At 41.3% G+C, this 21,477-nt stretch overlaps 2 protein-coding genes across 2 annotated transcripts; both read left to right on the top strand.

The window, feature by feature from the left end:
- Positions 1-3: 3 nt before the first annotated feature.
- MYCBP (MYC binding protein) lies at positions 4-5,648 on the top strand. The gene is made up of 5 exons (XM_069036164.1): positions 4-298; positions 498-570; positions 2,308-2,356; positions 3,102-3,231; positions 5,554-5,648. Exons 1-5 carry the CDS (start codon positions 284-286, stop codon positions 5,596-5,598), a joined length of 312 nt encoding a protein of 103 aa, XP_068892265.1. The 5' UTR covers positions 4-283; the 3' UTR covers positions 5,599-5,648.
- Positions 5,649-7,654: 2,006 nt separating this feature from the next.
- RRAGC (Ras related GTP binding C) lies at positions 7,655-21,158 on the top strand. The gene is made up of 7 exons (XM_069036163.1): positions 7,655-7,942; positions 11,416-11,619; positions 12,304-12,503; positions 13,359-13,473; positions 14,967-15,109; positions 16,272-16,420; positions 16,940-21,158. The coding sequence occupies exons 1-7, from the start codon at positions 7,676-7,678 to the stop codon at positions 17,089-17,091; spliced, it is 1,230 nt and encodes a 409-aa protein (XP_068892264.1). The 5' UTR covers positions 7,655-7,675; the 3' UTR covers positions 17,092-21,158.
- Positions 21,159-21,477: the final 319 nt, after the last annotated feature.

Below are 21,477 nucleotides of genomic sequence, written 5' to 3' on the forward strand. Positions count from 1 at the left end.
GAAACGCCGTTCTGTCCCCGGCCGGGACAGCAGGGCAGAACGGGACAAGGGCCAGAGCCGCGGAAGAAAGGGGGCACAGCGCCGGCTTCGGCTTCCCCTTGGGCAACGAGCGCGAGCGTGAGGACGCCCTCATTACAGCGAGAGCAGCGCACGGGGTCTCGCGCGCGGGGCGAGGCCGAGGGCGTTGCTGCTGCCCCGTCGCTCCGGTAACTGAGGGGAAGCGCTCGCGCCGTTAAAGCGCAGGGCGCAGGCGCGCGGCTGGGGCAGGCGTGGTGCGGGTTAGATGGCGCACTACAAGGTAGGGGGGAGCGCGCCGGCGTGGGCGCGGTGCCGCTTTCTGTGCCGGCTGCGCGGAGCGGCAGGCCGCGGACCGACACCGGCTCGGCCCTTCGTGCCGCCTCCGCGGCGGAGAGCGGGACCGGCCTGGGCCAAAGGGCCGCCTCCGCAGTCGAGGCGGGGCGCGCCGCCGATCTGACCGTGTGGGCGTCCTCCCTCAGGCCGCGGACTCTAAGCGGGAGCAGTTCCGCCAGTACTTGGAGAAGTCGGGAGTGCTGGACATGCTCACCAAGGGTAAGTCTCCGGCTCGCGTCGCACCGCCCGAGGGGTCAGAGGGCGCTCTTCGGGGGCGTTGCGGGCGGGTGCCGGTCCTCTCAGGGTATTCCGCTCCTGCGGAGCAGCTGCAGCCGTGCACGGCAGTATTGCGAGCGTTCCTTGGGCTGCCTTGCCGCTCTCCATTGGCTTCCCGCCTCGCCTCGCCGATCGCTTTTTCTCCTCAGTCGGCGAGGCGGCCGGCAGAAGAACTCGCCTGGAAAACTTGGTGCGGCGTGGCCTGGAAATGGAGTCCGAGCTGGGCGGCGAGGCGGTGCACGCCGGGAGAGGGCAGAGGGCCTCTGGAAACGTGCCCTGTGAGCTGCAAACCGTTCATTCCTCGCACGTTCATCGTGTGGGGGTCGATTGTCAGAGGTGCGTGTAGAACAGGAAGGCGGTTCCTTTCCCCGTACGTGGTGTGTTGGAGACCTCTCTTCCTTGACCAAAGTGCTTCTTTCAGTGCGTGCTTTTGGTTAATTTCTTTTCTTTCAATGCGTGCTTTTCATTAAGTTCTGGGGACTGTTATTCTGCCAGAGCTCTACATAGGAAGTCAATGCATGAGACGAAATAACAACAAATGTTACCTAAAGAAAACTTTGTTTGTTTAATACCCTTTCTTGGGTGGAGCTTAGTGCTTTTTCTAAAATTAATGAAACTAAGATCTGGAATAATGACTTTCCATATCAGACTGGGGAAAATGATGATGCTGAACTTGACACATGTGACTTGGCATCTTTAAAATCCTTCTAAAGTTTTTTTGAGAACCTTCCAATAGTATGTGGCAAAAATCTGTCAATATTTCAGTTAATATTGAAAAAATTAATATTCTGTTAAATGTTGAAAATATGCTGTTTAAAGAGGGAGCAGCAGATCTAGGATGTCAAGCAAATAGCTCCTGCACTAAGACTCTTGGCCTGGTGTGTGAGTACCGTTTGATTTTTCAATCCCAATCCCATCCTATGGGATGGTGAAACAATTCTTCCAAGCAGAGAGGCATCCTAATTTTGCTTTTAACTTAGGAGGTACTTAGCTTAAAACCAATTTGGCTGAGTAGTTCAGATATCTGAAACTGGCACATTGCCCCTGTGCGGAGCAGGGAGTGGTTATGTTTGGGAACTTTCTGGGTATTTATGTGACTGAGTCTCCAGTTATGTTGCCATGTGTATGGCTAGTTTTATTTAAGTTATTGGGGTATTGCTGCTTGTATCTGGCGTTTTTGACCATTAGTGTCCCCATCCATAAAGATTATCCGTGTCACCTAGTCTACGGACAGTAGCCAGTTAGTTTTGTAACTGTGGATGTTCAATAGAGGTTTGCTCTTATGCTGAAAGTTACAGAACTGCTGATGTCTTGTGGTTCAAAGATGTAGCTTAAGTAGAAGTTCTATGAACAATATAACTAAAATTTCAGTCTTATGGATGAAAGCTATTTTAGGGTGCATGTGTCATATATAAAAATTGTTCAGGCCATTTTGTGTTCTGTGCTAGAATAGCCAAAGACTATGTGGGGTTAGGGATCAAGAAAACTATTTAGCTGTTACTAAGTAGAATGCTCTGTCCCCTTCTGTACAGCAGGCCTGTTGCTTATGTAAAAGTATACAGGTGAAAATCTTGTTAAATGGAAAAATGCAACTTGTATGCTTTCTAACCACTGGTATGTGTTTTAAAAACTTAGAGTTGCATGAGCTTCTTGCAATTATTGAATATTTTCTATTTGCAGTGTTGGTAGCCTTATATGAAGAGCCAGAGAAACCAGATAGTGCACTGGAGTATCCTTTTTCTTTGCTGTGATTTATTTATTGAGACTTCAAGCACAGTACTGCTTCTGACTCATGAGTGAACTGGATAGGCTCATTTTGAAGCCTTGTATTGAGAATAAGACTTTATTGATGCGTTTTACCTAATAATTGCCCTTTCACAAGCTAACAGAGTCTGACATGATGCAAGAGAACTGAGTATTTCAGTATGCCAGCAATTATGAAGCTGAGTTATAGGCCATTACAGAGTGTTGTAGACCTGCAGCATTAGATTTGAGTACCTGCAGTGGCTATGGGTTCTGAAGTTTGCTTCTTCACACTTCCTTTTTTTGTAGTTTTTGGTTGTTTGTTTTGGTTTTTTTTTTTAATATAGGAAGAAGGGGGGAATTAACATATTTTGTTTCTTGCTGTTTTTAAGTAGCGTCCATTTTTGGGAATTGCTCTTTTTTTCATTATTTCTTTTAATTCTTCAAAACTTCTGCATTTAAGAAGGGAAAGGAAAAGAAGGGGGTAGTAACACATAAGAATTTGTACTGATATCTTGGTTTTGTCTGTTTGCTTTTAAGGAATATAGCTATGAATTTGAAAAGCTCTCTTACTTTGGTAACTTTTTTTTCCATAGGATGGAAAGCACTGTAGTAATCTCAATGATTTACTGCAATTCTAGTCATGTGTACTGCAGTGTTAACTTCAACATGGGTGTTAAAACTAAAATGTGGTTATATAACTCAAGAAATACTTAACATCAAAATATCAGTTTTCTGAAGCATCATCTGGGAGCTTCAGCTCCTGAGAATCCGGAAATAGAGGCACTTCGCTTGGAAGTGGCAGAGATGAAAGAAAAATATGAAGCTGTGATGGAAGAAAATAAAAAACTGAAAATCAAGGTAAAAGTCTACTTGGTGTTCCTCTATAGTTCCATATTATACAACAAAAAAATATTTTAATACTTAGAATAGAACTAACCTTCCATTAGAGTAACTGATAAATGTTGTTGCATTGTTTAGCCTCATGACTGAGAAGCTGATAGAATTCATTGTAGTAAAGATTATTATTTGTTATGGAACACTTCTTATATAATATAACATGAAATATTGCTAAACTAGAGATTTTATTTATTTAGGGAAAGTCTGTTACGAAGTCTAATATGTTGTCATTCAGTCTTGTCTGGATGTGTTTAAGTTGCCTGATATTATGTAGCTCATGCTTTCAGGACAGTTTTGAAAAGCAAGTAAGGTTATGTATCCATTATAAAGGCTTTCAAAAGGCAAATTGAAGGAGGAATATTATATATTACTTTGTGTCACTTGGCACAGACTTACACATGTCAGGATCTTATACAGGCACTTAGATCCGTGTGGAGCAGTAATTTGTGCTTTTACCTAAAATGACCCTGGTACTTAACTGCAACAACAGTGAATCTGAAGTGCTAGCTAGGGCAGGGCCATTCTTTAATGGGTCTGCAGGCTGAGAGAGCTCTGAGGTGTGAACGGCTTCCTAACAACACTGAAGAAGGAAACCCATGAGATGCTTAATATGCTAGTAGCCTGTGTGCCACCACAGGTTTCCATGCATTTGTTGAAAGAGGATGGTGGCCATTACATGTGATACCCCTGAGTTTTTTACTGGGAGACAACCACCTCGCCTTAGTTCTGTGAGAATGTGTTCTTGGTCATTACTCCTTTGAATTTCTTGTCCAGAGTGCTGTCTTGCTGTCCTAGTAATTCCACTTCTTCCCCTTTACCCGTTATGAGTCCTCAGCTACATTTGTTATTTCTTACTAGGAAATATGGCAAAGAACAGAATATAGGCAGAGTAGCAATAGACCAGCCACTTGTTTTAGCAGACTTAAAAATGCAACTGATAGTAAGTAGATGAGAGCAGAGTAATCTGGGCCTTTGTTTAAAGAAGTCTTTTCAAGAAGTCAAAACTTGGTCCAGGAAAGTAAGCCTTTTTGTAATCATGGGTTCATTTGTGCTTCCATGTTCTTTATTCTTTAAATGATAACTCCTTCTTTACATATTTTCCAGTATTAGTGGGTTTTGTTTTTTCCCTTTCTTTGCTCTACAATGTAATGTCCATCATTCTGACATACTGTGGAAGTTCACACAGGGAGAACGTGTGAGAGATGCAGGGAGAACACCGCTATTTAGCTTTCTTGTAGCAGTCCTCTAACATAAAATACATGCCTTTATCTGTGCATTTATTGGTAACTACTGTTGCATTCATCTGAAGATCTTTTTCCTTACCTTTATTACTCAGAATGTCAGATATTTGTGTGTGTGTGTTGGGAGGAGGACAGGAAGTCAACAGTTAGGCCCTTGGTGGAAAAGAAGACGTGACTGTGGGTTGTGTACTAGTCATCTGTTGTAGTAAAATCTACAACAATGAAAAAATATGGTTTTAGTGGTTCTTGTTAGCAGCAGAGTGATTGCTGTGATTTACTGTTGCTGGTAGGAAGGAATACATGGATATTTTACTTTATTTTTAATTTTATTCTTTTAAAATTTAATTTATTTGTATGTACTTTGTTTATTTTTAACCCACTCTGCAGTTTGCAGAGGGGAGGAATCTTAATTGAGTAAACTGAACCAGCATATTTCTGAGAGATGCCCCTAATTCTTGAACTGTTTTTGAAGCTTGAACTTATTTTCAATGCCACTGAGGTCAAGTGAACACCTTCATATCTGTCTTTGGTAGCAACTTTACAAGTAAAGGTTATATTTAAGTGCATAGTTGCCCAGGCTGTACTCTCTAGAAAGCATAATGAAAGCTAGAATGATTACAAGAAATCATTGGGTTGGATACTATTGCAATGAGAATGACTGACTCTTTCATTTAATCATATTTCAGTGAAAGCCTACAGGACACTAGTCACTATCAACTGCTATTTAAGATGAGAAGTACTTTATGACTGCTAGAATAAGAAACAGCAAAAAGCTAAGGGCAAGTTAAGCAAAAAGTTACATGCTTCAAGGTGCATTTAAAATCCACCTTGTTATGGCTACATGGTTATACAGCGTGAGAAATGGATGTTTTGGGAGAAGGGTTACTTTATTGCCTGACTTGAAAATGGACTTGCATAAAGATGAGTTAAAACGCACAAAATAAATGGAACAAGTCCAGACCACACATTTTCCTACACTTCTTAATATAAAGTGTTACATGGAATATTGCGACTAACTAAATTGCTTTCTTTAAATCCACAGCTGGCTCAATATGAACCACCTCAAGATGAGAAGCATGGTGAATAAGAGTAGTTTTTCCTTTAATGCCTTGACTTAATAAAGGGCTTCCTGAGAAATGTGGTCTTTCGTGTGTGTGTGAGCTCTGCGTTGTCTACTTTGTTACTTCATCATCTTCAAGAAAGAATGCATTACTATGAGCATGCAGATGCTATGGCAACTGCTGAGTTAAGCATATCTGGCCAACGTTCTTGCTTTCTGTGTTTAAGAAAAGATGACAGTTATGATTAACTTTTAGATAACTGTGCGTGCCAACTTTGTGTAATTTTCACATCATGGTCAGTGGTCCTGTTGAACTGCTGATCTGTCGGTTTGTTTTCTTTTGTTTTCTTTTAACTGAAAGGGATGACATGACACTGATGGACCAACTGTAAATTAAAACAGGACCTTCAAATTACTTTCTCTGTTTGTACTCAGCACTGAGGTGAGACTTCTACTGAAGCTGATTAGGGTAATTCTCTACTCAGAGGGGCATAAAATGAGCAAGTACAGTTAAGTGATGGATTTAGCACAATGTTGAAATGAAGTACCTACTGAACTTACACCTTAATTTGCACAAGGTGTAACTCCTCCCATGCAGTTCATGCCTCTGCTCCTATCTCAGAGACTGAGCTTTGGGAATTGATCCAGGTATTGCCCGTGCAGTTCTGAACATAATACAAAATTCTTACTTGTAATGAAAATCCTGTGTAATAAGAGTGGCACATGTAAGACTACAGTGTGAAGAGTTCTGCTTTATGATTCATCTAACAGGGAAAATAAAATCCAAGCGGGGTGGCATGTGACTTGTGATCATTAATTTTGCCTATGTTCTCTCTCCCCTTTCCCTGAGTTGGTTTCATGACTCTTCTGAAATGCAAAGTAGACCTTTATTTAAAAAAAAGAGTGATAATATTTTAAAGAGCTGCTTTTGTTTCCTACTATAAAACTAGGTACTTTAAAGGACAGCTGATGACAGGAAAAATAAAGGAAGGGGGAAATGAAATGCAGTTGTCTTATGTATTAGATTTATTGGCTGTTAGTCTGCAAAACCCATCTTAAAAATAAGGAAGCTAAACTATCTTAAAAATGTGGTAGGATGGATCAGAACTTTGGTTAGTCATTGTAATCAAGGGCCAGTGAGTGTAATAATTGCTTACCTTACTATTGTATCTATTGACCTGAAGAGACCAGAAGAGAGGCAAATGAGGGGAAGATACTGTTCTAAGTCTGTAAAGCATTCATTAGGAAAAAACCACCCTGAACCAACAAACCAAAGCCAAATGAAAAAAAAAAATTCCCAACCTCTGGAACAAAGGACAGAAGAAAGCTCACTTGAATGTAAGATAAACAATAGCCCTAGCATTAAATTACACCATGTGGAAGTAGCGAGAGGTTAATGCTGTGGGAAAGGCATTATACAGCTGAACATGTTTCTGGGTAATGTGACTGACATGTCTTGCTAAAGAAAGCAGCAAGGCAGGTAAAGGTGTTAGTCGAGCCCATCACAGGCCTCCTGACTTGAGCTGCCAGGGAAGTAATGCAGACTTAGTTTTCAAAACTGTATTTGCTTCCCTCTGAAAGCACTTGGATCTTGTGAACCTTAAATTAGGGTTGTGATGAAATAAAAAATGTGTTAAAACTTCTGTTTGTTTTGTACCAGGGCTGCTATAAGAAAATTGATGACTGTTTAATGAAGAATCCTGCTTTGCGAGAGCTCCCCTGTCCCGGCTGACGGCTGGGTTTGCACTGTGAGCGAAGCAGGAGGGGCGGGACCTGCGGCCTCTCTCCAGAGCAGGGCCAGGGCGCTGGCGTGCCGCGTGCTGGCTGCACCGAGCGCGTAGCGCGCCTCTGGTGCCCGGTGCCGCCGCTCCACCAGGGCCGTGCGCGCCCCGCCTCTCCCGCTCACGTGCGGTAGCGCCGTCAGGTGACTCTGGTCGTCTGACCGGAGCCATCCTGCCTCGCTGCTTTCCTGAGCCAATCGGCGGCGCGGAGCTTGACAGCGGCCAATCCGGGACAGGCTGGGCCGTGTCGGGTTGGGTTGGGCGAGCAGAAGGAGGCCCCGGAACGGGCGCTGGCGGCTGTCGGGTGGCGGGCTTGGGCGGACATGGCGCTGCAGTTCGGCGGGGCGGGCGGGCCAGGCACAGCTGAGGAGCCGGCGTTGGTGGGGGGGAGCTTCGGGGCTGCGGATTCGTTCCCCAAGGACTTCGGCTACGGGGAGGAGGAGGAGGAGGCGGAGCTGGAGGGAGGCCCAGGGCCCGGTGGGCCCGGGGGCGGCGCGGGCGGGCCTGGCGGCGGCGCGGGCGGGGCAGACTCCAAGCCGCGGATTCTGCTCATGGGGCTGCGGCGCAGCGGGAAGTCTTCCATCCAGAAGGTGAGGGGCAGCCGGCGGCTCCCCGCCTCTGCCTGCCGCGCTGCCTCTCTGGCGCCGAGCTGGTATTCCCTGCTGTGCTGCTGTTCGGGCAATTTCTCCTTTTTATTGTGGGCCCATGTGGCGAAGTTGGAGCGACGGGAGCCTCCTGCTTAAAGACGTTTACTTTCCAGAATGGACTCTGATCATCTGCCCTAGAGAGGAAGGTTGTGTAGCGTAGGTTATAGCCTTTGTATTTCTTCACTTTTAAGGCTTCAGAAGTAAAAAGTGAAGATACTGGTGTGAAATTTATCATGAGGTATTTTCTTACGTGGTACAGGTGCGTGGTGTTTAGCTGTGCTTCCACTTCGAAGAAGACTTAAGCTGTTGTTCTGCCCTTGGATGCTTTGAAAGAGACTTCTGCTTTTGTGTGAGCAGAAAGACAGCCTCTGGTTTTCATTAGTCTGCTAGACAGAGTAAACGAGAGTCACTTGTCAAGGAGGAAATACAACAGTTTCGGTGCCTTAGGTTTGTTGGTAGCTTTATGAAGTCGCTAGCGTTTCTTAATAAAAATAAGAAAAACTGACTATTTTCATTTGCCACATAGCTCAGTAGAATTGTAGCACTCAGAACAATCCTTGTTCCTCAGTGAGAATTTTATGTTTGCAGTCCCTCTTGTGAACTTTTTAAGTGATACTTTTATGGGAAGATGTTACTAGTGAAATGCATGAGTCTCAGCTCTAGACTTAAGGGCCTCAAATTTGCTTCAGATGCAAGTGTGAAAACCTACAGAGATTTCTGTAAAGGTTTTGTGCAGAGAAGCCTTTTTGGACTTTGCAGTATAGCAGGTATGAATCTGCTTCTTTTAGCAATCTTATGCAGACTGCTTGGTAATCCATAGACTGCAGTAAAGCAATGAGTTCTATGCTGACTTCAGACTCTTGTTAGTGAGAAATCTTTTCCATTGTGCTATGCGGAAATACAGTGGCAGACTGGACTGTTGTTGCTTTGTAGCCTTATCAGTTATTCCCCATTATTTAGGTCAAATGCTCCCACTGTATGTGCAAATGTAGTGTGTTCACTGAAAGCCTTTCTCGAAGTCCTTTTAGTCATGTGAATGGTATTTGTTGTAGACTCTTAGAGATCTTATTGTATTATCCACTCTTGAAAACAATGCATCCTAAGCTAGAGGAAGACAGGAACTCCAAATTGCAGATAGATTTTAAGATGTTACAAGTCTCTATACAGATGTAGCTTTTGGACATTTTTATGGCCAGGATAGGTAGTCTTCAGTTCTTTGAGGGCCTATTCTAGTAGTCATATAAGAAAGGGATAGTGTCATGTTGAATATGCAATAAGAGGACATAGAATTTATCTTTTGCCAGTCAGTTACTAATCTTGCTTAGGAATTAGAAGCTGTGATTCTGATACCTAGGGGCTCATTGTGATGCCGCCTGAGCAAACTCTAATATCAAGAAATTTCTTATTAACAGCATCCCTGCTCTTAAATCTCTCTAGTTCAAAAATGGCCATAACTAGACCCAGCCCTTCTGTCTGGGCAGTAGCTGTTGATCCCCTTGCCAAAAAATAGGGGTATGTGCAAGATAAACACTACTGGGGAAAGTATTGGCTTCGTGATTATCTAGAAATTTCTGTGAAAAACATGAATTAATAAATCATTTCATGCTTCTGTTGAGAGCAGTATTGACAGGAGACCTCTCACAAAAGAAAAAACTATGACCCTAGGGAGGGACTCTTTTTTTCCTTAGGACAATTGGGTTTTCCATACTGGTGTAACCTGTGAATCTTCAGTAACAAATTGCAGGTAGATTTTGGGAATGCAGTGATTGCTTCAGTTCATAAATAAATTTTTGTGCAGACTTGCATAACTGGACTTACTGTACTGATATAATAGGAAACTGGAGAGAGTTCTGGTGGAGAACATCAATCTGATGAAATGTGCTACTTTGGGAAAAAAGGAAAAAGGAGGTGACAGTGTTGCTTCCCAGAGAGTATCAGCTTTAAACTGAATTTACTAATGCTGGCTTGCTCTTGTGGGAGATGCTCAGTTCCAAAAGAAATGTTGATTTCAGAATGCTTTAAAACTATGCTGCAAACCCAGAAGAATGCAGTACAGCTGCTATGTATCTTCTGTTCTTACTTCTCCATACAAATGTCCTGCTGTTTAAAACCTTATTTAGACTGTGGCCACCTAAGATGTTTGCCCCAAGGAAAGAAATTCTTTCCCTTGGCCTTAAAAATGTAGGCTGAAGTATTACTTTGAGCCTCACTAAACAATCCATTAACTGTACTGGGTATGGAGCTGTTTGTCTTGGAAGTTTTTTGACAGTTTGCTGCACCAGGTCTCTAATGGATGATTTCTGTAACTGTATGAAACATCTGAAGAAACCAAAATTAAGGTTGCAGCCCCTATTATAAAGTTTTTAGGTTTACCAAGTGCTGTATATGAAACTTCTTTATTTTTGCAGTCCTAGTGTTTGACTGCATTATTTGGAGTACATTGTTTGGAGTAACTTTTATATTGTCCAGTTGAGTTACATTAGCACAATGTTCACTGTTGACACTGACTGCTTTTGCTAAAGGCTGCTTTGCTGTGGAGTTACATGCTAGTTCTGTACAAGGAAGGGCTAAAATCCCAATGGGGTTTTTTGAGTTCTAGCAGTGAGTATGGTTGTCATCCTGCAGCTAAACTGTTTACCATCTAGTGTAAAATCTTTCATCCTTTCTTTAGTGAACTTTCACAAGAAGTTTCACCTGCATATGAGGAAGTATTTATTTACTGTGTGGGTGACTGAGCCCTGGAACAGGCTACCCCGAGAGGGTGTGGAGTCTCCCTCACTGGAGCTACTCAAGAGCCGTCTGCATGCAATCCTGTGTCGCATGTTCTGGGATGACCCTGCTTGAGCAGGGAGGTTGGATCAGATGACCCCACTATGGTCCCTTCCAGCCTTACCCATTCTGTGATTCTCTACTCAAAAGGAGTTGTTAATAGATGGCAAACTACCTAGCTATTCAGATCTCTGAAACAGAGATGTTATTTTTGTACACTTCTATTGTAGTTTAGGAACCATCTGATTATATTGTGTTATAACACCTGACACCAGACTAAAAGCGAAGTTTCCTTTAGGAATTTCTAAGACTGGAAACGAAAGGTTCTTAAAAGCTTGCAGTTATTTAATTAACTGGCTTTATACCAGATCTGAATATAACAATTTGAAAACATTGTGCTAGCCTTGCAGGGAACGAAAGAGTAACTTGGATGTCTGTGTCTTCAGCCAGTAGTGTTATTTGGACTTGTGAAAATGTTTAACTGTATTCAGTTGCTTGGTTCTTTTAGGGGGTAGGTAATTTTCTTATCTAATGCAGGAAGCTATTTCAGAATGGATAAATCTATTTGTAGAATTCAAGTCACAAATCTTTCACTAATTTCTTCTAATAAGGTAAAATCTATACTATTATTTGTGTTCTTTTAACAGGTGGTGTTTCACAAAATGTCTCCCAATGAGACTCTGTTCTTGGAAAGTACCAACAAAATCTACAAGGATGATATTTCCAACAGTTCATTTGTGAACTTCCAGATATGGGATTTTCCTGGACAGATGGACTTTTTTGATCCAACATTTGATTATGAGATGATCTTCAGAGGAACAGGTGCTCTAATATATGTTATTGATGCCCAGGTAAATACAAATCATGAGGAAGCTTTACTTTTGCTTTTTTTTGCGAAAGGAATGATTGAGAGGCCTGTCATTTATATTTTTAGATAGGTTTGTAAGACTTTTGCTGTGTATGAAGAGATGTATTGGCAATCTGACTTTTGGTGTGTGGTTTTATTTTGGTAAAGTGATTGGAACATATGCTACTGGTGGAGAGAGTGGAAAAGGACTCTTACTCTGAACTTACATGTTCTGCAATAATAGCGAGAACCTGCTTGGTTAGATGGTCTGAATGATCCCTTTTTTCTGCTGTGGAGTTCAAATAACAGCACACTTCTGACCTCAGTTTCTAGTATTGGTACTACTGGGTATCTGGTAGCTTCTAATAAACCTAGGAATTGCTCCATGGGTGCTTACCTGGTTATTTGGACCATCTTGGAGATCACTGCTGCCTTGTGCTGAAGTGTAACCCACCTTTTGCTCTGAAGTCTAGTTTTGTGTAGCTGAGCCTTGAGCTAATGAACCTTAACTGACATAACAGAATCTAAGCTGCTAGGATTTATGATGTGTCAAGGTATTCTCTTCTCCTATACTTCTGTTTAGTTACAGAAGTGAAGTTCTTGCACTGAAATATTTTGTCTTTGTGCAGAATGGAATAGTTATCAGACAGAAACTTTGTCATTCATTCGTGCCAAAACTGATTTACAGGATGACTACATGGAAGCTTTAACAAGACTCCACATTACAGTTTCAAAAGCCTACAAAGTCAACCCAGAAATGAACTTTGAAGTTTTTATTCATAAAGTTGATGGTTTATCAGATGACCATAAAATAGAAACGCAGAGGGATATTCATCAGAGGGCTAATGATGATCTTACGGATGCTGGGCTTGAAAAACTTCACCTTAGGTGAGTTAAAGACTCTGGCATATGTGATTCTACTGTTGCTGATATGCATACAGATTAAAGGCTTTTAGATGTAATACTGGAACTGGAGCAAGGTCTGGGTAGTTTCTTAATATTGAGCCAACTTGTGTTAATAAAATATCACCTCTGAATTTATGGACAAACCTCAGCTGTTAGGCTGACTAAAAGAAGGCAGGCTACTTTATCAGATTCCAATCAACAGATTTATTCATACTTGCTGATAATTCAAAGTCTTTCTTATTCAGTGTAACAGGCCAAATTTGTACATGTAGGCTGGAGGGGCAGGGAAAAGAAAGGGGAAGCTCTCTGCCTTCTAGTCCTGACTTGCACTGACTTTTCAGTGTGATTGGTTCTAAAAGCTCAGTCTGTTACTTGAGATTTGGCTCACTTTAGGGTATCTTCTACAGACACCTTTAAAACAAGCTATCTTTTCTCTAGTTTTATTGTTCTTTTGATTCTTGTGGAGCCAGTATCTCTCGATGTTAGTGTGAACAAAGTGAAGGCCAGGAACGGGACTCGAAGAAATCCAATCAAGTATTTTTACACCTTTGTGATAAGCATTCTGTGGGCTAAGTGTGTTCTAACAATATTCAAATTTTTATCTTTGGTCTCCCATCTCTTGAGGATGGGGAAAATCTGTTTAATGTGTACTCCAGCTGCTCAGAACTTAGATTCTTTGTGCAGTGTCCAGACATATTTGTGATAAAGGCATTCCAGGCAAAATAGCAGGCCTGAATGTTAGAAAACATAACTTTACATTTCTACTGCAATTCTGAAATACTCTTGAATCTTCTTTTCTTTTTTTTATTCTCTCTTTGCCCTCTCTCCTCATCTCAGCTTTTATTTGACCAGTATCTATGACCATTCAATATTTGAAGCCTTCAGTAAAGTGGTACAGAAGCTCATTCCGCAACTGCCAACCCTGGAAAATCTACTTAATATCTTCATATCAGTAAGTGTTCATCTAACAGAACTTTGAGTGAAATACGCAGAATGGTAAAGCAAGTCCTTCTGCTAAAGATTGCTGGCTAGATCTGCCCTTTGAGAGATTTTGGTGGCACTCGTGTAGGTGTACTATGCTGACTTGGTTTTCTATATTAAAAGCTCTTTACCACAGCTAAATTGTACTGGTGTGTGCTTTGTGGGGTTTCTCTCAATATTGACAAAGTGTAGTTTGCCTGGTTATAACAGCTGATACAGAAGTTTCCTGCCAACAGGGTCTACTGATTACTTTGCTAAGGCACTTAGTAGTCTAATGTAGCTGTACTGGCAAGAGACTTTTTTGATAATACGAACTTGGCCTTGAACTTAGCTGTCTAATTTCATATGATCTGTGAGACTTTTCCCCTTATTCTTTTAGTGTTTGCATTTCTTATGGAATTAGTGTCATAGAAAGTGGCTGCTCTATACTTTTAATCAAATAAAATATCACCCTAGAGACAAGACAGTCTCATATAAGTTGTCTATGAGGCTGTTGCCGGCATGTGGACAACAAAGAAAAAAACATTTATATCCAAGAGGAGCTGTGCACTTAGACATGTCACCCCATGCCACTATATAATGCTTGTTTGCTGTGTTTGGTAGAGGACTGTTTGTAATAACCTGGCCCAGTACATAAAGGGCATGTTGACCTTGCTCTCAGTACCATGAGGATGTGGAGTGCAATCCTGATGCCAGAAGGATTGTCTGTATGTCCTCAGGACACTGTCCTGGGTATTCAGACTAGGTAGGAAGAAGAGGTAAGGAATGCTTCTGGTGCATAAATAGAATAGAAACTTTGCCAGTAGTGTATATGTGGTAGCTTGAACTTCAGAAGAAGGCTTCTGAACTTTGTATGAGCACACGCACTTTGCCAAAGTGCTCAGTTCAAATGGTATTGTGCTTTTCCATACTCATCACTTCATAATGTGGTACTTCTCATGGATTTTTAAGTTCAGAAGCTGACTTAGTTGCTCTGCAGGTTAAACTGCATGGCAAATGCTTCACACAGAAACTGAATTGCCAAGACACTACCAACATAAATTTTAAGTGTCAGCATACCACTATGAAATATCTCGTCTCTGAGCCCAATCCCTTAGGTGGATGTGAGTTATGACTCTTCTGGAGTTAATTGAAGCACAAAAAAGGTAAATTGCTGAATATGGATTCTGGAAGCATAGTAAAATGTAACCTTAACAATGATCAGTTAAATAATAAACTAAAAAGAACTGTAACAGAGTCCCCAGTTTTATTTTTGTCAGCTATGTGATGTTGATATGTACGATGGCAACAAGGGTATTGTATTTATAAAGTATATGCTCTAAATCTTGAATGTCTTAAGCCTCTAAATTGCTTATATTTAAACCATTTTCTGCTACTAAGAATGTGAAAATGTATGAATTCTACTTGAGATTTTAAAAATTCAGTTATTTTAACAATTCATCTAAATTCTTTCTCTTTCTGAAGAACTCAGGCATTGAAAAAGCTTTTCTCTTCGATGTAGTCAGCAAAATCTACATTGCAACAGACAGTTCCCCTGTGGACATGCAGTCATATGAGTTGTGCTGTGACATGATTGATGTAGTGATAGATGTTTCCTGTATATATGGGTAAGTGATGAATAATCTTAGGGAAAAAAAGTCTTCAGAAGTTGTAGAATAGGTTGCAAACTGTAAGTGGTGCTGGCTTTGTCATGCAGCAAAATGCTATCATTTGGTCTTCAGAGCACACTGATTTTGTAAGTAACTAAAACAAATCCAAATGATTTGGCAGCATTTATACTTGGTTTGTTTCCCTCCACTCATGGCCCTAGACAGCTATCTAACATTTGTAGAAGTCATGTTTCATGTAAAATATGAATACTGCTGTGTCTTGTTTGGCATGGTGGATGCAAGTATATAAATACCTGCAAATGACTGGGGTTAATAGCATGCCATAGCTCATAAGTGTAACTTGCGGTGACATTGTTTTGAGAGTTGCTGCAGTCTGAACACAGTAACGTTTGTGAGGTCAACTCGTCTCCTGCTGACTTTCTATGAGGGATGTGTATAGTGTTTATATCTCGCAATTTACAGCAGAATTATACTTCACACTGGATTTTTGAAGTGGTTCTGAAGAAGTGGTAACTTATCTTAGAACTGTTGTTGTAGCCTGGAAAATGCAGTGCTACCAAGAAAATACCACAGCATTTAATGGTCTGTCTCCTGATGGGTTGATCCACAGCTGTATAACTGTTTGGTTTGGGGTTTTTTTCAGGAGTGCTTAGAATTAACTTGTGATACATTATTTGCTTCTATAGTAATTTAACTAACACTAATAACTTGAAGATAGAAAACAGCATGCTCATCTTTTCTTGTAAATGCAGGCTGGTTTAGCTTAAGACCAAAAAGTGTCCTGTTCTGTGTTGCATCCTCTGCCCCAGCCTCACTAAGGAAGCCTTTGTGTTCATTTACCAAAAATAATTTCACTGAGATGTCACTCCATTGACATCAAAAGAATGCACACTGGTAGCTTGCTCTTACTGTCTGTTGTAGATGAGCAGTTATCTGATGAAGCCCTCTGCTCTGCTTAGATCTAGCTTTCCTGAGAAACTTAAGGTCTGATAATGGTCTTACTCACTGATAGTATTAAGACCTCCACTGCAGGTTCTCCATTTGCTTAATGTTCAATATGAGTAATACTCTTCTAACTGCATTTAACAGCTATTTGTCTTGGAACTTACATATGTATGCCTATTTAGATTATGCCTTGAGTTAACTTGTTCTTTTTTAGGTTAAAAGAAGATGGCACTGGAAGTGCTTATGATAAAGAGTCAATGGCAATTATCAAGCTCAATAACACAACAGTCCTATACTTAAAGGAAGTAACAAAGTTTTTGGCATTAGTTTGCATTCTTAGAGAAGAGAGTTTTGAGCGCAAAGGTAAGGACCTCCCTGCCATTGAATAGCTTTTATCTAATATTTTTATGAGCTGTAAAATATTAATATGACTTTACAAGTCAGTTTGATTTTTCAGTGACTCAATTTGTGTAATTTCTTATGGGAGGAATTTTTTTATTTCTTGGAGATAGACTTAATGAGGTCGTATTTTTAAATTTGTGAATCATCAATTTAATCACTGTCGTCCTGCCAAAATGACTTGTGTAGCTAATGTGAGCTCTGTCACTACCATCTGTTCTAGTGGAATCAGTAATATGGAGTAATGGTCCCCTTACCTACTGTTTGATCATAAATATACACCTTGCATTCCAAATGAGTACCTTGTTTGCAAAAAAACTGAGACAGTCCAAATAAATACTAGCATCAGTAAAACTCTGTTAAATCTTCTGAGTCCAAGTTCATACTAAATAAGTAGCAAAAATGGTTAAATTTTATATTGATTTTGAAGCTCTGTTTACACAAATATGCCAGTCTGAACAGAGTTTTTCCTCTCCTTGACAGGTTTGATAGACTACAATTTTCATTGCTTCCGCAAAGCCATTCATGAAGTTTTTGAAGTAGGTGTTGCCTCCCACAGGATCTGCAACCATCAATCGAGCACCTCAAATATGAAAGCAGTGACTCACAATGGCACACCTAGGAATGCAGTCTAGGGGAAAGCTAAAGACCTTGGATAGACTTGTCAGCTCTTCACTCCAAATTTTTGTGGAACAAGAGAAGAGTAGTCTGAAAGCCTGAAGTATGTTTCAGAGGAGAAGAGCGGTCCTAACTGTGGAACAGCAGATTGTAACTCATGTTGGGCAACTGAAACCACTGTGAAAATACTTTGAGGCCAGTGGAGTTAGAGATACCAGTTTGAAATCAGCTATATTGCAAATGCAGTAGGTTTTCAGTTTGGAGTCCTCTTTTAACAGTCTTTGTCTGACTGATTGCTTGGTCAAAACTTACAAACAATTGAGTTGAGTTTTGTGTGAAACACTGAATAGTCACTTGCTTAACTTTTAAATTTTTTTAAAAAATTAATCTGTAGAATATCCTTTTTTGCTTACCTCCTGTCACGCAAAAAAAAAAAAAAAAAGGGTGTTATTAAGGCTTGTGAAACTCAGGCTTTTTGCTTGCTGAGGCCAGTCTCACAAATCATTCCATTAAGTAGTTCTTGCTGGTGTGCTCATAGTTCTCATGAATTCTGTGCTTGTTAAGTGGATGCAAGATAGAGCTCTGTTCTAGTGATCGTGTGTTTGTTTAGAGAACTGACCTGGAGCGCCATTTTAAGAGATTGTGATACTTTGCTTTCAGACCACACTTCTTGGTATGTCCCCTTTGATGGAAGGGAAGGATTAAAATCAGAAATAAACTACCTGTTCTCTTTTGCAAAAAAATGGATGTCATAAATCTGTGTGATTAATCCTATTCATGAAACAGCTGCATGGCTAACTAAACTGAAATATCTGCCATCTGTTGGAATAAAGCAACCACTTTCAGCTATTCCCAAGCAAAGAAATGACAGTTACTGACTTTTGATGGTGGATTTTTCTCCACTCTCTGACTGATAATCAAGACAATTCCTAGCAAAATGTCTGAGGGTGTTATCTGTGCATGGCAATTAAGTTCACTGTGCCATAATTTACTAATAGTACTGGGCTTTGAAAGTACACTGATTCTGTACTATGACAAACACCTTCTTGTTTATTGTTGTGCAATCTGACTAGTGATTTTTCTGATTTTGTGAATTCTGCTGACCTTCATACTACGGGCAGTATATCTGAAGTCTTTAATTTACTGGTATTAGTACTGCAGATGTCATACTGTACACCAGCCTTGCTGTGCAGTAAGCCCAGCCACTGGCCCATAAAGACCTTGCCTCCTTTTACCTGTCCCTATGTGAGTATAGGTGTTGCAAAGCCATTGGACCAACTACACAAGTCCCACTATAAAAGTTTCTGCAAGAAGAAATAATTGAAGTGATCCCCACAACTGGTGTATTTATGTGGTCAGAAATAACCATGGGATTGCTTCTGTGCTTATAGAATGAAATTCCATTGAACTATGTAAAAATGAATATACATGCAGTAACATTGGGGTGTATGCACATAACTGCGTAGATGTTTTTTTTACAGCAGGAAACTGGAATTCAAGTGCTCTAGGTCTGTTCTCTTAAATCTAGGCTGAGCCCCTTTTTGCTAATGAAACTGCAGAGCTTTTTTTAAGGAAGTGCTGCAGGCTCATAAGATTAAGTTTTGTAGTTTGCAACCACTATCACAGTTCAGATTCTAAAGGTAAAAGGAGAAGTAATTGGCAAAATAACAGGAAGAAAGAATCTCCATTTGTGCAGTGAGTTTTCCATGTTTTAAGTACATGCATATGTTCTCTTTCTTTTCACCTACTACAGGATTTTGTGCTAATAAAATGAAAAAAAAAAGTCAAACTGTAACACTATTATTCTTGTGTTTATAGAGAAAAGTCTATAAAGGCCTATGGGGTTAAGCAAACTTTTAAAAGCTATGTTATCTTTATGGTATACTTAAAAAAAGTTAAATACCACATTCCCATTTAGTCAGCCTTAGCTTTTCCTCTTGATTAAAGGCTGACTCAAAATTGAATACTCAATTTTCAGGCAATGACTTTAGACAGTAAAGGCATATAAAGGATAGAGTGACTTGTCCTTTTCATTAATAGTAAGCTTTAGACTCTGTTCTGAAATTCTGCCTTCTGGTGTGCACGTTGTGGTGTTTTGATTTGTTGGGGGTTTTTTGGTCATTTACCTTTTTCTTGAATGGTTGCATCTACTAAAGGCAAATGGTAGCATCTCAAAAAACAATACTGTCGTTTTCACTATTACCTGCACAATATTAGCTTTAAAAGATAAATTTGTCTCTAGTATGGAGTACAGTATTTCTTTAGTTTACTGGAACTAGTCTTCTGAACTAAGTCAGATGCTGTTATACAAGGAGAGTGTTACTAACCTCTTGCTGCTTTAGTGAGACAGTTTCTGGCTTCTGAAATTTTTATGGTGCCAAGAAGGAGGAAGGATAGGAATAAGGCTTTATTTTCTCCCTTGTGAAGGAACTTGTCTTTCCTTCCTGTGGTGACCTGTGGCAGGGAGAGATCCTGTTAGAGAAAAGGGAAAGCAGTATCACAGTATCTCCAATAAAAGAACTGAAATGGTAGAGGAAACCATCAATTCGGGCTTCACCTTTCTGCCTTTTTTTTTTTCCTTTTTCCTCTTCTGAACCTGTAGTGGTGTGGATGTTCTGCAATTTTTTTTGTAAACAACTAAGGACATGTCCTTTTAAGGAGAAAAACAGTGCTGACAGGGGACACCTGCCAAGAGAAGGAATAAAATTTCTTTCTGTTGATGCCCTAAAGATAGGGCGGAAATAAATCCCCATAGACCGATATCTATAGAGCAGGTACTTGTTTATTGCAGTGCTGGTGGTGAGGGGGATTTTTCCTCTTAACTCACCCGCCTTTGTCAAGTGCTGTGGTATATTTATACAGTAAATTTTGCTTAATGTTGCTATGTCATTACAGCATCATCACATAAGCGCTGGAACTAATTTACATAGCATGATCTCATGGTTATCAGATAATTCTTTGCCCTGCGCATGCAATTCCCCAATTCGGGGGTCTTCGGCGGTCTTTGATGAAGGCTTCTAAAATCTTCTTCACACTTGAACTTTTCAACTTTGTCTTCGGGGCATGTGCAGTTATGATGCTCTTTGGTCCATCTGGTCTTAACGGGCCTAAATTCTTTGTTTTGTGGCTAATTGTCTTTGGCTTGCCAATTTCTCATTAGTACTACACTTATCTATCTCTAAAACTATACACTTGGTAAGTTGTTTTTGTTTTTTTTTCTCTGTCTCTTTTTCTGTATTCTGCATACAAGCAACTAGTTACTATATACTAACCATTACATTGTATAAAAAAGTTATTCATATCAGATTATATGGGTATCAAAAATTATGATTCAGGTTGTATAACCATCAGGTTATAGGTATAGAAATTATGATTCAGGCTACATAAGTAAAAGCTATGATTCAGGCTATATAAGTATAGAAAGCTATGCTTCAGGTTATATTGATAGAAGTTATGATTTAGGTTATATTGATATTAAGGTTACATAGATATCTTATAACCCAAGCTACATAAGCACTTTCTTACCTTGACCTAAGTTATATAGACATCACTGTTGAAGAATAAAGCAATCCCTTGCAAGGTACCTTTCAAAGCTTTGCATTGTTTGGCACCGGGGAGCTGCTGATGACTGGCTGAATTTCCCGTTGACAATTACACCAGCTGTAGCACAGGAGAGGGATGGAGGGAAAAGCCAAACCTGGGAAGAGGGGGCAGAGTAACCAAAGGTGGTATCTCTCTGCTGTCCTGAAGGTCTAAATACACCCATCGTTTGGCTGGAAGACAGGGCCGTCTTTCTTCCCTCTCAGACCTCCCCAAAAATCCCTCCTCACTGAGTCTCTTGCTCTGGACCTCACGGACAGCTGTCCGCGTGGGCCTGCACAGAGCGGGATCCTGCCATCACGCAGCGGGAAGCGAAGCGTGGGGGAAGCTCTGGTCGGCTGGCGGCATGCGGCGAACGCCTCCCGCCGAAGCGCCCAGTGCGGCCGCTGCCAGAGTGCCGCCTGTCGGCTGCGGCTGGCGCAGCCGCGGCTGGCCCGGAGCACCGCTCTCCCCCGCCGCGGCGGCCCCAGGCACCGCGGGTCGCGCATGTGGGGCTGGAGCGGAGCTTAGCTCGGCCGCTGCTGTTGCTGTGCGTGGTGGCGCGGGCGGGTTCTGGGCGGGCTCGGGGCGAGCGGCCGCGGCGGGTGGGCTCAAGACCGGCGGTCCTTGGCCATCACTTGCCTGAGGTAAAACGCCCACGGAAGCTCTGCGTGTTGGCGCTTGTACCGGCGTGGCCCGAAGTGCTGGCGGCTGGGAATACGCCGTCTGGCCCTGGCAGTGGCTGGTATGACTTGGGAGTTGTCGGCCAGTCGGAGCGAGTACGGCCGGACACCTGTGAGTGCGTGGTCTTTTCTCATTTAGGA

Source organism: Aphelocoma coerulescens, chromosome 23 (assembly GCF_041296385.1).
Source record: "Aphelocoma coerulescens isolate FSJ_1873_10779 chromosome 23, UR_Acoe_1.0, whole genome shotgun sequence".
NCBI classification, from domain to species: domain Eukaryota; kingdom Metazoa; phylum Chordata; class Aves; order Passeriformes; family Corvidae; genus Aphelocoma; species Aphelocoma coerulescens.

Coding starts and splice junctions, on each gene's coding strand:
- MYCBP (XM_069036164.1), top strand. Junction 571..2,307: donor GCTGGACATGCTCACCAAGG/GTAAGTCTCCGG, acceptor TTCTATTTGCAG/TGTTGGTAGCCTTATATGAA. Junction 2,357..3,101: donor AAACCAGATAGTGCACTGGA/GTATCCTTTTTC, acceptor TCAAAATATCAG/TTTTCTGAAGCATCATCTGG.
- RRAGC (XM_069036163.1), top strand. CDS start 7,676: ATGGCGCTGCAGTTCGGCGGGGCGGGCGGGCCAGGCACAGCTGAGGAG. Junction 12,504..13,358: donor CTTGAAAAACTTCACCTTAG/GTGAGTTAAAGA, acceptor TCCTCATCTCAG/CTTTTATTTGACCAGTATCT. Junction 15,110..16,271: donor GATGTTTCCTGTATATATGG/GTAAGTGATGAA, acceptor GTTCTTTTTTAG/GTTAAAAGAAGATGGCACTG.